Source organism: Gracilinanus agilis, chromosome 1 (genome assembly GCF_016433145.1).
Source record: "Gracilinanus agilis isolate LMUSP501 chromosome 1, AgileGrace, whole genome shotgun sequence".
Classification (NCBI taxonomy): Eukaryota; Metazoa; Chordata; class Mammalia; order Didelphimorphia; family Didelphidae; genus Gracilinanus; species Gracilinanus agilis.
In genome coordinates this window covers 438,100,601-438,116,281 of record NC_058130.1, presented here as the reverse complement: position 1 = coordinate 438,116,281, position 15,681 = coordinate 438,100,601, and the positions used below count along the sequence as shown (strand labels likewise).

Here is a 15,681-nt window from a genome sequence, read left to right as displayed (position 1 = left end):
TTTAATGTTCTCTATTTCTTGCTTGGTCTTAAATTCTTTCCTTCCCCAAAGATCCAACAGGTATGCTATTCTATGTTCACCTAATTTACTTACAATATCACTCATTATGTTTAAATCATATATCCATTTTGAACTTATCTTGGTATAGAGTGTGAGATATTGATCTAAAACTAACTTTTGCCACACTTTTTTCCAATTTTTTAAGCAGTTTTTGTCAAATAGTGGGTTCCCGTCCCAAAAGCTGGAATCGTCGGGTTTATCAAAGACAAGATTGTTAACATCATTTACCCCTAGTCTATTCCATTGATCCACCTTCTATCTCTAACCCAGTACCAGATCATTTTGATGATCACTGCTTTCTAGTATGGACTTTTCATTCTAATTACTTATTAATGTTTTAAATATATAGAAGAAATAGTAATTATTTGGTCTATTTGTTTGATAGTCTAATATCTCACTGAAGCAATTAATTGTTTCTGATTCTCTTGTTTTTTTTTACGTGCACCATCCTTCTTTCTTCTTCAGATAGAGATTGTTTTGTATCCTCTTTAACAATAGTTATACCTTTAGTTTTGTTCAGTTGTCTTAATATACTATATTTAAATGCTATTTGTTAATATGCCTTATTTCTAGAATTATGTCAAATGTTGTAAGAGAAAAGGAAAAAAAATTAACTTCACACTTCTGGAGGAAATGTGCCGGGAAAGAATTTAATATTTCTCCATTGTAAAAATAGCTCTGGCTTTTAAATATATTAATTTGATGATATTAAAGAAGATGCATTCAATGGTTATGAAATTCTGAGATTTAAGATGAATGAATGTTATTTTTGTCAACGTGTTTTTCCATATTGAAATAATCATATAGCATTAGTTATCTTTGATGTTAACATGATCAGTTATGTTAATTATATTTTAAATGTTATACTATCTTTAAACAGAAGAAATGAAGACTCATACAATAATGCCACTGTACCCACTGCTTCTCACTCATTCCTTATGAAACATAGTATAAGTGTTCCCTCTCACTTCAGAAGTTGTTAAAAAAATAAATCAATAGTCCTCATCTCTGCTTTGTGTCCCCAGTCAGAAAAATCATTCTGGCAAAAATAATATTGTTTTAAATCAATTCCTCCTCTTTTTGGTGCTCTATCAATGACCATCTCTATGCTATGTTTGAGTCTTGATGCAAGAGAGATTAATGTGGTTTTTATCACAATTGTCTTGAGGTAAAAGGAAACAGAAAAGTATACAAGCTTCAAAGAAATAGGACTGCTGCTTCCTATCAGGAAATAGTAGAAACTCTTTTGAGAAGAGAAGCAGATAAAAGAGAAAAGGCAAATCAAGAATCATCTTGATTCTTGCCTTATGCAAGAGTATTAGCAAAGTATGATATGCCCAGAAAAAAAACTGGTGACCCCATTATTATAATTCCTCTCCTAGTCTGGAAAATATGCTGCTTATCTTCTCATTTCATTTTCTACACTATAAGGAGCAAGGTCACCTAGTTAGTTAAAGATAAGCTTTTTATGAATCCAAAGATAAGAGCAAAATTAACGAAAGAAACAAATCAAGAGAAGATTCAAATATGTATGTATATCTTATTTCCTCTGAAAGAATGTAAGCTCCTTTAAAGAAGGGATTATTGGGTGTTTTTATTTTATTTTTTTTTGTCGTGGTAGTCTCAGTATCTAGCACAGAATCTGGCAAGTAGTGGGTTCTTGACAAATAATTTATTGATTGAGTGATGGATTGATTGTAACATGGGCTATCCCTCTTTTTAGCCCATGTCCCTCCCTTTCTAAAAATGATCTCTGATTTTACTTTCAGCAGTCATCTGTAGTTTATATAAATTAAGCAAGTAACTGACAAATCTACATAAGACACTTCACAAGTTTTATTTTCATTAACATTTGTCTCCATAACGTTCATTAATCTAGTTAATCAATCTGAAAATAAATCAAGCCCCAACTTTTAGCTTTTGCCAACTTTTGAGGGAGCAATGCTCATACTGAAAATTTTACAATCAACTCTGTGAGTCAGTAGGAGCTAGATATGGCACATTCTTGTAAGCAACCCATTTTTTCTCATAAAAGATAGGGACTATGTTAGTAGGAACAATAGATAGGGTTTTCAAAAAAGTACAACTAATTAAGAATTTTTTTCCATGGTTAAATGATTCATGTTCTTTCCCTCTCGTCTTCCCTCCCCCCTTCCTGGAGCTAAAGAACAATTCTAGCAATTTTTTTCTACAATTGATTTAGCTCCTTTTAAGTTGAATGGAGCAGAGCGGTCCCCTGGCTCTGTACTGTGTGTGTGTGTGTGTGTGTGTGTGTGTGTGTGTGTGTGTGTGCGCGCGTGCCCCTCAAAGCACTTTGTTTTTGATTAGTGTGGAAGGGTTTTCACAGAGGAATCAATTTTTAATACTTCTAAGCCACCATCTTGATTCCACCAGAGAAGGGGTTTTCATAATTTTTAAGTAGTACTTTTATTGTTGTTTCAGGAAAAAGTGAGCTCTATATCCACACAGTCAAATGAAATCAGAAAAAAAGAAAAAAGTAATCCAAACAATCAGTGCTGGTCAATGTGCTCTTAAATTTAAAAAACAAACAAAAAAATCAGAAAATCTTAGTTGACTGCTGCCCAAATTCAAGAGCTCTTGCATAGCCTATACTTTGGTCATGCATGCAAGTAGCTAAAATAAACAAGACAGGCTTACTTTGTTGAAATATTGCAGAACCAATTTCAGAACATCTGTAGTAATTCAAAGATTTCCAAGCTTTGCGAGTATGTGTAATTATGCCATGAGTATAGCAAATAACACCTCCAGAAATCTGGTCAAACATCACATTACTCTGTTGTTTCCTTTGTTCCTCAAAAACAAAGGCTGGAAAAATCTCACAAAACCACCTACTCCCTTATTATCCTTATCCTTCAGGTAAAGATTTTTTTTTTCACAAATAAGGGGAAACAAATTATTCAAAGGCCTGAAAATTAAATTGAGAGAAGGATTTTCCTTTTAATTTACTATAGAAAACCAATTTGTATAAGTGACATGTTTTCTTTTACTTGTCAGACATGGACATATGTGTTACATGATAGCATATGTATATATCATAAATTATATTTCCTGCCATGCAAGGGAGAAGGAAAGGGAAGAAGGAAGGGAGAGAACATGGATAACAAACTGTTAGAAAACCATTATTAAAAATACATCAGGGGGCAGCTGAGTAGCTCAGTGGATTGAAAGCCAGGCCTAGAGACAGGGGGTTCAAATCTGGCCTCAGACACTTCCTAGCTGTGTGATCCTGGGCAAGTCACTTGACCCCCATTGCCTAAAAGAAAAAATATTAAAAAAAAAGATTGCTGGGAGCAGTTGGGTAGCTCAGTGTATTGAGAGTCAGGCCTAGAGATGGGAGGTCCTAGGTTCAAATCCGACCTGAGACACTTCCCAGCTGTGTGACCCTGGGCAAGTCATTTGACTCCCATTGCCCACCCTTACAACTCTTCCACCTAGGAGCCAATACACAGAAGTTAAGGGTTTAAAATGTATATATATATATATATATATATATATACATATATATATATATCTACAAAAAATTAATTCTAGACAATAAAATTTCAAATTTGGTGCATTGAATTTCTTTATTATGACAATATTTGGGCTAATTTAAAAAAGTGTTTTCTTCAGCATTTTGTGATGAACAAGAAATGATTACTGATTTGCTCAGGCGATTTAATAAATAGCAAGATTGTTATCGATAATAAAGCCAGAAGGCTAAAAGTTTAAAGCTTCATGAATTAGTAAGCTAGATATCAGCTCCATTTTTAATGGCTTCTAATTCTGTCCTCATAAATTTCTAATTGTCTGTACTTTGAGAAGAAATTGGATTGGATAATGAAAAATGAATTACAATATCAACTTCAAGTGTTCTTTTAGGCCAAAGTTAAAACATAAATAACAGAGACATTGATAAGAAAGAACAAATAGAAGTCTCCCAGGGGCCAGAAAGCCAAAGAATATATATTCTCCTTTTCTGTATGATGATATTTTGATGACATTAATATGTAATATAGCTGTTGATCCCATGAAATTAAAGTATAATTTATTTAAAATTCATCATTAATATAGACACAGCTTTTGTATTCTTTATCAAAAATATAATATTTTGAGTGAATGCAAGGGAAAAAACCCATTATGAAATAAGTATTCAATTCTGCATATTTAAACTATCATCCCTACTATTCCAGGAATGTTTTGTTCTATGTCAAGAACCATAAACAAGAAGGTATGAATACAATATGAGTATGTGCTATATTGGGGAATGACCCAAATTCAATAAGAGAAGGAAGTAATAATTTCTTAGACTAAAATTAAGAATGACTTTGTATAACTCATGTGAAAATGGACAGAAAATGACATGTTTCATTTCCTCCATTAAGATAAATGCTTTTTTGCTATTTTGGTGACTTTGGACAAGTGATAGTTTGTAGTAGCCAGATAGCGTTCTTGAATCCATGGGAGACAAGAAGACAGAAGAAAACCACAGCTTGGTCTGGCTGACTCCGTCTTTGAGCCAGACCACCCTTTGTGCAGTCAGCTGTCATTGGGGGAGGCTTATGTGAACCCCGATCTTATTCAAGACCTGATTGGGGCACCACCTACTTCCTCTTGTAGGGAAGCCTTCCCCTCAACTCTTGAGGGGTGACACATTCATCTAGGTCACCCTGTATTGGGGTGACACTCCCTTAAAGTCTCCTCAGTAATTTTTGACCCCAGGGATGTGGAATGGAGAGAGTTATCACAGTGACCACTCTCTCTCTCACTTCTACCATCTCCATCTGGGTCATTAATTATGAAACTCAATGTCATGATAGGTAAATCGAGTTATTACAGAAATAAAAGATGTATTGCATAATAAAAGGGTTTTAAAGATGTAACAGTAGTACAATATTTTGCAAGTCCATAATATTGTTTTTCTTTGTCCTAGTTAATTTGCACAATATTGTATTATTTAATAAAAATGATGTTTTACAAAAATTTACAATATTATGGTCTTTAATAGTTTACAAAGCATCTTTGCCACAGTAATTCTTTAGTTAAATAGTGAATATATTTCCATCCTAATTTTATAGATGAGCTAATTGAGACTTAACCATAGTCATATAACTACCAATAGAATAGATATTAAAAAACTCATCTCTGATATTTGATAAATCAATGAATCAAGTGTTTATTGATTGATGACTGCATGGCTACCTTAATAACACAAATTTAAAACTGAAACAATTTCTTCCCTCACAGAATTTATTTTCTAGAATGGGAGACAACTTGTGTGTGTGTCTGTATACCTACATATATGTGTGTATATGTATATCTTTTCAAATAAATATAAAGATATATTTTGTATGTATAAGTATAGGAGCTAGATCTGTGATCTTATCAGTTAAAGGAACTTCTGTTTAAAGATACCTTTCCTACCAATACACAAACGTAGAGTAGTACCTTTGTGACTATAGTCCTGAACACTTGCCCTCAGCATTGAGAAATTAAGATAATTGATCAAGTCACATTGTCAGTATGCCAGAGGTAGTAGTTGAACCCATCTTGCTAGATTCTGAGACTGCATCTATCAGTAATCATCTATCTGTCTCTATGGGTGTTAGCATTTACTTTTTATCCTAAGATAAATAAATGATTGATTGATTAATTTAGAAATTTTTTTCCATGGTTACATGATTCATGATTTTTCCCACCCCCTTTCCCTCATTTTTTGAGTACAAATCACACTTTTATGTCATTGAAGAAAGATTTAACAAGTCAAAAATATTCAATATGGGAAAGGAATATTGAATACCATTTTCAGTGAAGACATATGAACTGATATCATATATAAAATGTTTATTAAGATATTATTCAGTTGCCTCTTTAATTTGGAAGTCATATTCAGTTGTATTTAGGAGAGATAATATTTAATTTAAGACTAAGAACCATATATATTATTATGGTTTTGATGATGAATTTTACATAGAAAACAGATTTCCTTGTGAACAATCTCATACAGTAAACATTTGTTAATCACATAATATGTGCCAAAGATTGTGCTAAGCCCTGATGACATTAAATACTTTAATATCTTTAATTGATTTTGTTCTTATTTATATATTTGCTACATATGAATAAGCCATGAATACAGAACTGAGTCAAAGGTTTTGCAATAATCAATAAAGGAAGTTATTATTATAGCATATCACTTTACTCTTTGGTGACATATTTAAGTTATTATTTAATCATTAATAAGTTGCTCTTTATCTCCCCCAATTTTTTGACATGTTTATACTCCTTTAGTCAATATACAATTTTCTTATTGGACTATATTTGCACAGCTGGCTAATGTTCTCATCTTTTAGTAATAGCTATCATATTTTCTCTTAAGAAAGATAAGATTGGGAACATCAAAAAGACATTGAAGTTTTACCTCACACATGGCAAATTTGTAAAAATGAAAACAAATGGAAATAACATTGCAAGGATTGTAGAAAGGCTGTCTAGTTTATAATATAATTGTAGCACTAATGGAAAATAACTGTGATGTAAAAATAAAAATATCAATAAATATATTCAAAAAAATAAATACAAGGTGATTTGTACAGAAAGCTAATAAGATGTTCTACTAATAATACTTATACATAAAAAACACTGAGTTAATAATTATAGGTCTTAGATAAACTTGCTTGTTTTCTGTTTTGGATAAGTGTCCATGAATTTCATTGATATAACTATTTTTTCTTTTTATTTCAATGGTCATTTTTTTGTTTCTTATTTGATACAATATGGGTATTTATTATGCTGGATTTTTGTGACTACATAAATAAGCAGAAGTGTTATCTGTTTTCCTTCAGAGGTTTTCTCTCTCTTAGTATTTCTTTGTTTTTCAAGTTTCCTCACTGTTAAAGTTTTTTTTTCCTAATTTCAATTTTTTTGCATGACTTGGATTTCATGTAATCTTCAAATACTGATTAACAAAATCTAGATGTTTGTCTATTTTTGTTTTCAAATTCTGTGTGATGTATTTCTTTTTTGTTGATTCTAATTGGACAATATGGCATTCCTATATCCATTGCATGTAGCTACTAGATATTGATATATCTTACAATGCCATTCTGCTGATCTTTAATAGCCCTCTCAAGTTGTAATGCCATAATGATATGTGATTGCTGGGGCTAAGGGGTATTCCTTCATAATTCCACTCATGGTTCTTCACATGGTAATATCTGTTTGCTGTAGTATTCAATGGTATATACAATGAAGCATACCTAGCATGTGGATATTGATATTTCTCATGTATTTCATTGCATATTGCCTTTTTGTTGGTGTAATAAAAAGTAGAAAAATTCTTACTCTACTAACCTTTAAGTCAAACATCATCATCACAATATTTTAAGTAGGGATAACTTATGTTTCTCCTGGACCCATCTAGTTCTTAGATGAAGTTTTATCACATTGACCAGGATGCTACAAATATTATCAATGATATCTCTAATGTCCCAAATGGCCTCTATTTTAAGACTTTTCATGGAGGTTGGAATGTGGTAATGGAGAAGGAAAAGAAAGGGAGTAAGTATTTATTAAGTGATTATTATGTACCTATTATGTGGAATGTTCAAGGAGGACTGGTGTGGCGGTTTTTTTAGGGCTATTTGTCCCTCTCTGTGTTTCAGCCTTTCATCCAGCTCTCATCTTTGGCTCCTAGAAGTCACGATCCCCTAAAGCCGTGTAGGCAGATGGACTAAACCAGGATAAAGTTAACTGACTTCAAACCTGTTAGTGAGTTAGGGGATGTGTATACACTAAGCATCTAAAGATTTTTTCTAGCAGATTGGGTGGATGAGAAGAATTCTTTCCAGTGGACAGGAAGGTGGCTGAAGCAGGGGCTGTGGAGTATTATGGCCAGATATCAAATTGCCAAGGTCATTCACAGTTATCCAGGGCCATTGCCAGTTGTCTTGACTTTTGTTCTGCTACTGTACTTCGATGCCTCTGGAAGAGAGAGTGAAGCTAATAACTTTGAGAAGCTCTGTCTCATTAAAATCCAAATCAGAGTCAAGTTAAGACGTCACACTCTTGATGTCATTGTTTCTTTTTAAAAAAATGAAGAATAGGGGGTAGCTGGGTGGCTCCGTGAATTGAGAGCCAGGCCTAGAAATATAAAGTTCTGGATTAAAATCTGGTCTCAGACACTTCCTACCTGTGTGACCCTGGGTAAGTCACTTAACCCCCATTGCCTAGCCCTTACCACTCTTCTGCCATAGAACCAATACATAGTATTTATTCTAAAATGGAAGGTAGGGGTTTAAAAAATGAAGAACACTAAACAAAAAAATAACTATCTGCCAGGCACTCTGCTAAGTGCTTTGCAAATATTATCTAAATTGATCCTCACAACAAACCTGTGAGACAGGTATTATCATTATCTCCTTATAGTTGATGTCATTGAGACATAGGTCAAGTGACTTGTCCAAGGTCACACAATTAATAAGAGTCATAGGTAATATTTGAACTCATGTTTTCCTGACTCTAGCCCAATGATGGGCAAACTTTTTAAAGAGGGGGCCAAAGGAAAGGAAATGCTCATCTGTCAGTCTGTTTCTAAGGCAACTCTTTCTCAGTCTCATTGTATTGTATCCTACTCATTGTATTCATCAGATTAGGAATAATGTCGTGGGGCCAGATAGAACATTTCTGGGGACCTCATATGGCTGGTGGGCTGTAATTTGCCCATCACTGCTCTAAACCAAACACTCTCTCTACTGCTCTACTTAACTGCCTCTAGGTAAGCCTTGAAAGCAACTATGATGGAATCAAAAAACAGAGAAGCCTAGATGTATATAATCCTGCCATTTATTCCCTTATAATGCCATTAGTTACAACACTAATTCCAGACATTGACTATTTAGGGGTGAGAGTAACTGTTTTTACCATAACATTTATGCATTATTTACTCAATGAGTATGGAGGGTCACACAAGTGATTGAATTTAAGACAAACCATTCAAAGGAAAAGAATATGTTTGAAACAAATAAAACCATATAAATACCCCCATAAAGAAATGTCCTTGTATTCATCTGTCCCAAAGTTGAACTTTAGAGTGGCAAAATCCAGTGAAAAAGAGCTTCATCATCAGACTGGTCAAAGAATAGGGCACTGTCTCTATCTTTGTCTTGTTTCATTTTTCTTGCTATATATTTTTCTAGATTCCATGTAGATACAATTTTAATAACTGTTTTTTGGCATTTTGCGATCCCTGTTTTTTCTGTCCCTCCCACCTCTTCCCCTTCCCCAAGACAGCAGGTAATATAAAATAGGTTACACACGTGCTATCATTATATATATATATATATATATATATATAGTGTTTATTATGTTGTGAACGAAGATATACATCACTTATTCTAGAAAAAATTCATGAAGAAAATAAAGTGAAAAATATGCTACACTGAATACAGGAATGTTTCCCACTCCATTCTGCTCATTTTATGGATGAGGAAACTGAAGCAAACAAGGTTAAGCAACTTGATTAGAGTCACACAGCTATTAAAGTGTCTGAGGCCAGATTTGATTTCAGATCTTCCTGACTCTAGGCTTAGTAGTCTCTCCACTGTGCCACCTAAAAGCCTTATTTTTATTTATTTGTTTTTTCTTAAATATTTGTTATTGGTTAGCACAATGCTCTTATATACTCACATAATTAAAGCAATCTGTGAATTCATTAATTTGAATGTTCTCTCCAATGATATATGGGGTTATCCATCCTGTATAACTCTGGCAAGATATTACATAAAGTAACCACAGAGGATCTGTCCAATGTTTCAGAGACTTTCTTAATTTTCCATGTGTTTTTTACTTACATTTTTGCTATCAATATGATGCCAGAAGAGCTCTCAAATTGTTATTCCTAGCTCTTTCCATATGACTAGATCATCTTCTCTTCTTATTATACAGGTCTCTGATGACATCTGCACTTAAATTCTTCTTCAGAGGTCTTCATCAATAATATATTACAGCATGCTCACAGCCTACCATGAGCATAATCATTTTCTTTAGTATGATATGAATTTTCAGTTCTTTAGATAACATTATAATCCATGTCTTACAACACTACAACAGTTTAATACCAACATTAAAATGATGAGCCTTTCCTCCCCAGATGTTTAGAGTAATTAAAACAGCTTTGAACTTTCTCAAAGCCCACTCACTTCCTGTTTAATTCTGGGCACATCTTATTGCTTTTTGGTTCTGTCTTTGGCAGGACTAAAACATAAACTGTCTATACTGGTCATCTTCCAATAAGTCCTACTCAAATACTTTTTCATGGTGCGAGGGGTGATTATGGGTTCTTAAAAGATATGATGGATCTCCACGGTTTCCTGCTCGGGCCGAGAGAGGAAAGCAGCCTAGAAAGAGTAAATGATTTGCCCATTCACTGCAGGATAATATATCTTCTGTCAGTCACCTTGGGTGAGCAAGTGGAAGAGCTAGAAACTGACTAGGTACTTTCAAGAAACAAGAATTTCAGCCTCTAAAACATTATCTTGCAGAGAACATACAGGAGCAAAGAAACTATGGCCTTGAAACAGATTTCGAGCAATAAGTGCTTTGAGGGGTTTCAGAAAGTGTATGAGCATGACAGTGTGGAACTAAAATGCAAAATGAAATTTGGAATCTACTTACCACCGAAAGCAGAAACTGGGAAATGTCCTGTACTTTACTGGCTATCTGGTTTAACTTGCACAGAACAAAATTTCATCACAAAAGCTGGTTATCACCAAGCTGCAGCAGAATATGGCCTCATTGTTGTTGCACCAGACACCAGTCCACGTGGCTGCAATATTAAAGGAGAAGATGACAGCTGGGACTTTGGTACTGGTGCTGGTTTTTATGTGAATGCTACTGAAGAACCTTGGAAAACCAACTATAGGATGTACTCTTATGTAACAGATGAGTTGCCCAAGCTGATAAATGCCAATTTTCCAGCTGATCCAAAGAAGATGTCAATTTTTGGCCATTCTATGGGAGGCCATGGAGCTCTGATTTGTGCTTTGAAGAATCCTGGAAAATACAAATCTGTGTCAGCATTCTCTCCAATCTGCAATCCAATGCTCTGTCCTTGGGGGAAAAAGGCCTTCAGTGGATATTTAGGATCAGATCAAAGTAAATGGGAGGCATATGACGCTACTCATCTTGTAAAGTCTTATCCAGATTCTCATTTGGACATATTAATAGATCAAGGCAAAGATGACCAGTTTCTTAAAGATGGGCAGTTACTTCCTGACAATTTTATAGCTGCCTGTTCAGAACGGAAAATTCCAGTTGTTTTTAGATTGCAAGAGGGATATGATCATAACTACTACTTCATTACAACTTTTGTTAATGATCACATCAGACATCATGCAAAATACCTGAATGCATAAAGCTTCATATATGAGTGATCTCAAGATTATAAAAGTTACCAAAAACCAAACTTTTGAAAAGATAGTATTATACATTAAAAATTACTGCTGTGAATACTCACTTCTAATTTTTATCAAAAACCCATCTCCTGCTGAATATATAAAATCAAGTAATATGATTTCTTTTTGTTCCCCACGAGTAAGTACCCTGATAGAAGACATGTCATAGCTTAGGGCCATTTTAAAATCTTTGTTAAATCACGTTCAAAGAATCACAGAAAATGTAAATGATTAAGTTGTTTCTAAGGAATAAAGTGATGCAGATGTACTTGGAGACAGAAAAAAAAATATGATGGCCAATGGTAAGTTCTGACAGGTCCTATTAATTTGACAAAGTTTCAACTATAACCCTGAGCATAGAATAAGTTTGCTTTCTGAGCACCATTCTAGATAAGCAGGGAAAAGCTGATCTCTAGTTAGCAACAACTGACGGTCAATAATTGGGGTATGAAAGTCCATGAAACACTTGGGGGAAATTCAAAATGATTTTTGTGAATAGGTACAAAATAAACACTTGTGGTTTTTAATTAAATTAGCCCTTACTATAATTATAAATAAAATCGTAAGCCCCTTCCTTAAAAAAACCCAAACATTAAATTTGCATGCAAATTTAAGATTTGGTAGGTTTTTCTATCATAAGTTTTTAAGATAGATAGTCTGGATATTATTATCCCATTAAACAGATTAAGAAACTCAGTTCAGTTCTTTAATTTCCTTTTGGACATACAACTTAGAAATGTCTAATCAGGTGGGATTTATACTGGGAATGCAAAGATGGTTCAACATTAGGAAAACCATCCACATAATTGACCATATCAACAATCTAAAAAACAAAAATCACATGATTATCTCAATAGATGCTGAAAAAGCCTTTGACAAAATACAGCACCCATTCCTATTGAAAACACTGAAAAGTATAGGAAGAGAAGGACCTTTCCTAAAAATAATAAACAGTATATACCTAAAACCATCAACAAGCATCATATGCAATGGGGATAAATTAGAAGCCTTCCCAAAAAGATCAGGAGTGAAAAAGGGATGCCCATCATCACCTCTATTATTTAACATAGTACTAGAAACACTAGCAATAGCAATTAGAGAAGAAAAAGAAATTGAAGGTATCAAAATAGGCAATGAGGAGACTAAGCTATCACTCTTTGCAGATGATATGATGGTCTGCTTAAAAAATCCTAGAGAATCAACTAAGAAGCTTGTAGAAATAATCAACAACTTTAGCAGAGTTGCAGGATACCAAATAATGCACATAAATCATCAGCATTTCTATATATTTCCAACACATTAGAGCAGCAGGAGGTAGAAAGAGAAACACCATTTAAAATCACCCTAGACAATATAAAATACTTAGGAATCTATCTACCAAAACAAACACAGGAATTATATGAAAACAACTACAAAACACTTTCCAAACAATTAAAACTAGATCTAAACAATTGGAAACACATTGATTGCTCATGGGTAGGATGAGCTAACATAATAAAAATGACCATTCTACCCAAATTAATTTACCTATTTAGTGCCATACCTATCAAACTACCAAAAACTTTTTCACTGAATTAGAAAAAACTATAACAAAGTTCATTTGGAATAATAAAAGATCAAGAATATCAAGGGAAATAATGAAAAAAATGTGAAGGAAGGGGGCCTAGCAGTACCAGATATTAAACTATACTATAAAGCAGCAGTCATTAAAACAGTATGGTACTGGCTAAGAGACAGAGAGGAGGATCAGTGGAATAGACTTGGGGAAAGTGACATCAGTAAGACAGTGTATGATAAACCCAAAGAGCCCAACTTTTGGGACAAAAATCCACTATTTGACAAAAACTGCTGGGAAATTTTGAAAACAATATGAGAGAGATTAGGTTTAGATCAACATCTCACACCCTACACCAAGATAAATTCAGAATGGGTAAATGACTTGAATATAAAGAGGGAAACTATAAAAAAATTAAGTGAACACAGAATAGTATACCTGTCAGATCTCTGGGAAAGGAACTATTTTAAAACCAAGCAAGAGTTAGAGAAAATAAAAAAAAATAAAATAAATAATTTTGATTATATTAAATTAAAAACTTTTGTACAAACAAAAACAATGTAGTCAAAATCAGAAGGGAAACAACAAATTGGGAAAAAATCTTTATAACGAAAAACTCTGACAGGGGTCTAATTACTCAAATATACAAGGAGTTAAATCAATTGTATAAAAAAATCAAGCCATTCCCCAATTGATAAATGGGCAAGAGACATGAATAGGCAATTTTTAGGTAATGAAATCAAAAGTATCAATAAGCACATGAGAAAGTGCTCTAAAGCTCTAATAATTAGAGAAATGCAAATCAAAACAACTCTGAGGTATCACCTCACACCTAGCAGATTGGCTAAAATGAAAGAAGGGGAGAGTAATGAATGTTGGAGAGGATGTGGCAAAAGTGGGACATTAATGCATTGCTGGTGGAGTTGTGAACTGATCCAACCATTCTGGATGAAAATTTGGAACTATGCTCAAAGGACTATAAGAGAATGCCTGCCCTTTGATCCAGCCATACCATTGTTGGGTTTGTACCCCAAAGAGATCATAGATAAACAGACTTGTACATAAATATTTATAGCCATGCTTTTTGTGGTGGTAAAGAACTGGAAAATGAGAGGATGCCCTTCAATTGGAGAATGGCTTAACAAATTGTGGTATATGCTGGTGATGGAATATTATTGTGCTCAAAGGAATAATAAACTGGAGGAGTTCCAGGTGAACTGGAAAGACCTCCAGGAATTGATGCAGAGCAAAAGGAGCAGAGCCAGAAGAACATTGTACACAGAGACTGATATACTGTGGTAAAATCGAATATAATGGACTTCTGCACTAGGAGCAATGCAATGACCCAGGACATTTCTGAGGGATTTATGGAAATAACGCTACCCACATTCAGAGGAAGAACTACAGGAGTGGAAATACAGAAGAAAAGCAACTGTTTTAACACATGGGTTGAGGTGGACATGATTGGAGTTGTAGACTCGAAACTACCACACCAATGCAATGATCAACAATTTGGAAATAGGTCTTGATCAATGACACATGTTAAAACCAGTGGAAATGCACATCAGCCATGGGTGTCATGGGGAGCTCGGGGAGGTGAAGGGGAAAGTAAGAGCATGAATCATGTAACCATGTTAACTTTTCTAAAAAATAAAAATTATTAAATAAAAATTCTACTTCTAATAAATAAAAAGAAATGTCTGAGACATGATTTTAATGAAGTTTGAAATCTTGTAAGTATGATGTTCTGTCTCATTGATTAGGAGCTAAAAAGAGATTTTCTGGATTTGTAATCAGAAAGGTTTGAATTAAAAAACAACAGGAACAACATACTTCAGAAACTTAATAATTGTGTAACCTAGGCATCTTACCTAAACTAAGCCTCCATTGCCTTTTCTGTAAAATGGGGATGAAAATAATGTACCTCATTCCTAAAGTTCTTATGATAACCAAATGAGATAAGTATGTTTTACGAGATATAAATTTAACTATTGTTGCTGTTATGAATTGCACCATTAACATGATAAATCAGGAAGTTTTTATTTTATGTTTTGGTTAACCTTTTTATATAAGCTGGTCTTCTTGTTATGTTTAAAGAGACATTCTTCAAATGGATTTTTGTTAATTTCCATGAAAATATTGTCACTCAATCATCTCATCCAGTCATTAGCATTTAAATGTTTTGTGTAATAGAGGAAAAATTATTTATATGTAGAAGTTTGGGGACAGATTGTGGAAAAACTCTCCCTTCTCTCCAACCCATCTTCCATTTAGCTGCTTAAGTGATTTTTCTAAAGTTTAAGTCTGACCGTGTCATTTCCTGGCTCCATTAAAATCAGTGACTCCCAATTATCTCTATAATCAATTATAAATTTTTAATTTGACAGTTATATCTCTTTATAACATGGCCTTTCCACACCCTCACATAGGATATCTCCATATTCTATAAAGTCACACTACTAACTGTTTTCCTTACCCACAATACTCCATCCCCCAACTCATTACTTTTACTCTGCATGTTCCCCATGACTTCCTCATCTCTTTCAGTTTCTCTTGCTTCTTTTAAGAGGCATCTTACCTTCTGCAGGAGGCCTTTCCTTCTCTGCCCAGTTA

General features: G+C 33.8%; 1 protein-coding gene across 1 annotated transcript; it reads left to right on the top strand.

Annotated features, from left to right (window-relative positions):
- Nucleotides 1-10,625: 10,625 nt before the first annotated feature.
- Nucleotides 10,626-11,788, top strand: LOC123231588 (S-formylglutathione hydrolase-like). The gene has a single exon (XM_044657875.1). The coding sequence runs from the start codon at nt 10,626-10,628 to the stop codon at nt 11,472-11,474; it is 849 nt and encodes a 282-aa protein (XP_044513810.1). The 3' UTR covers nt 11,475-11,788.
- Nucleotides 11,789-15,681: the final 3,893 nt, after the last annotated feature.

What these genes read in the sequence shown, in the direction of transcription:
- LOC123231588 (XM_044657875.1), top strand. Translation starts at nt 10,626, where the DNA reads ATGGCCTTGAAACAGATTTCGAGCAATAAGTGCTTTGAGGGGTTTCAG.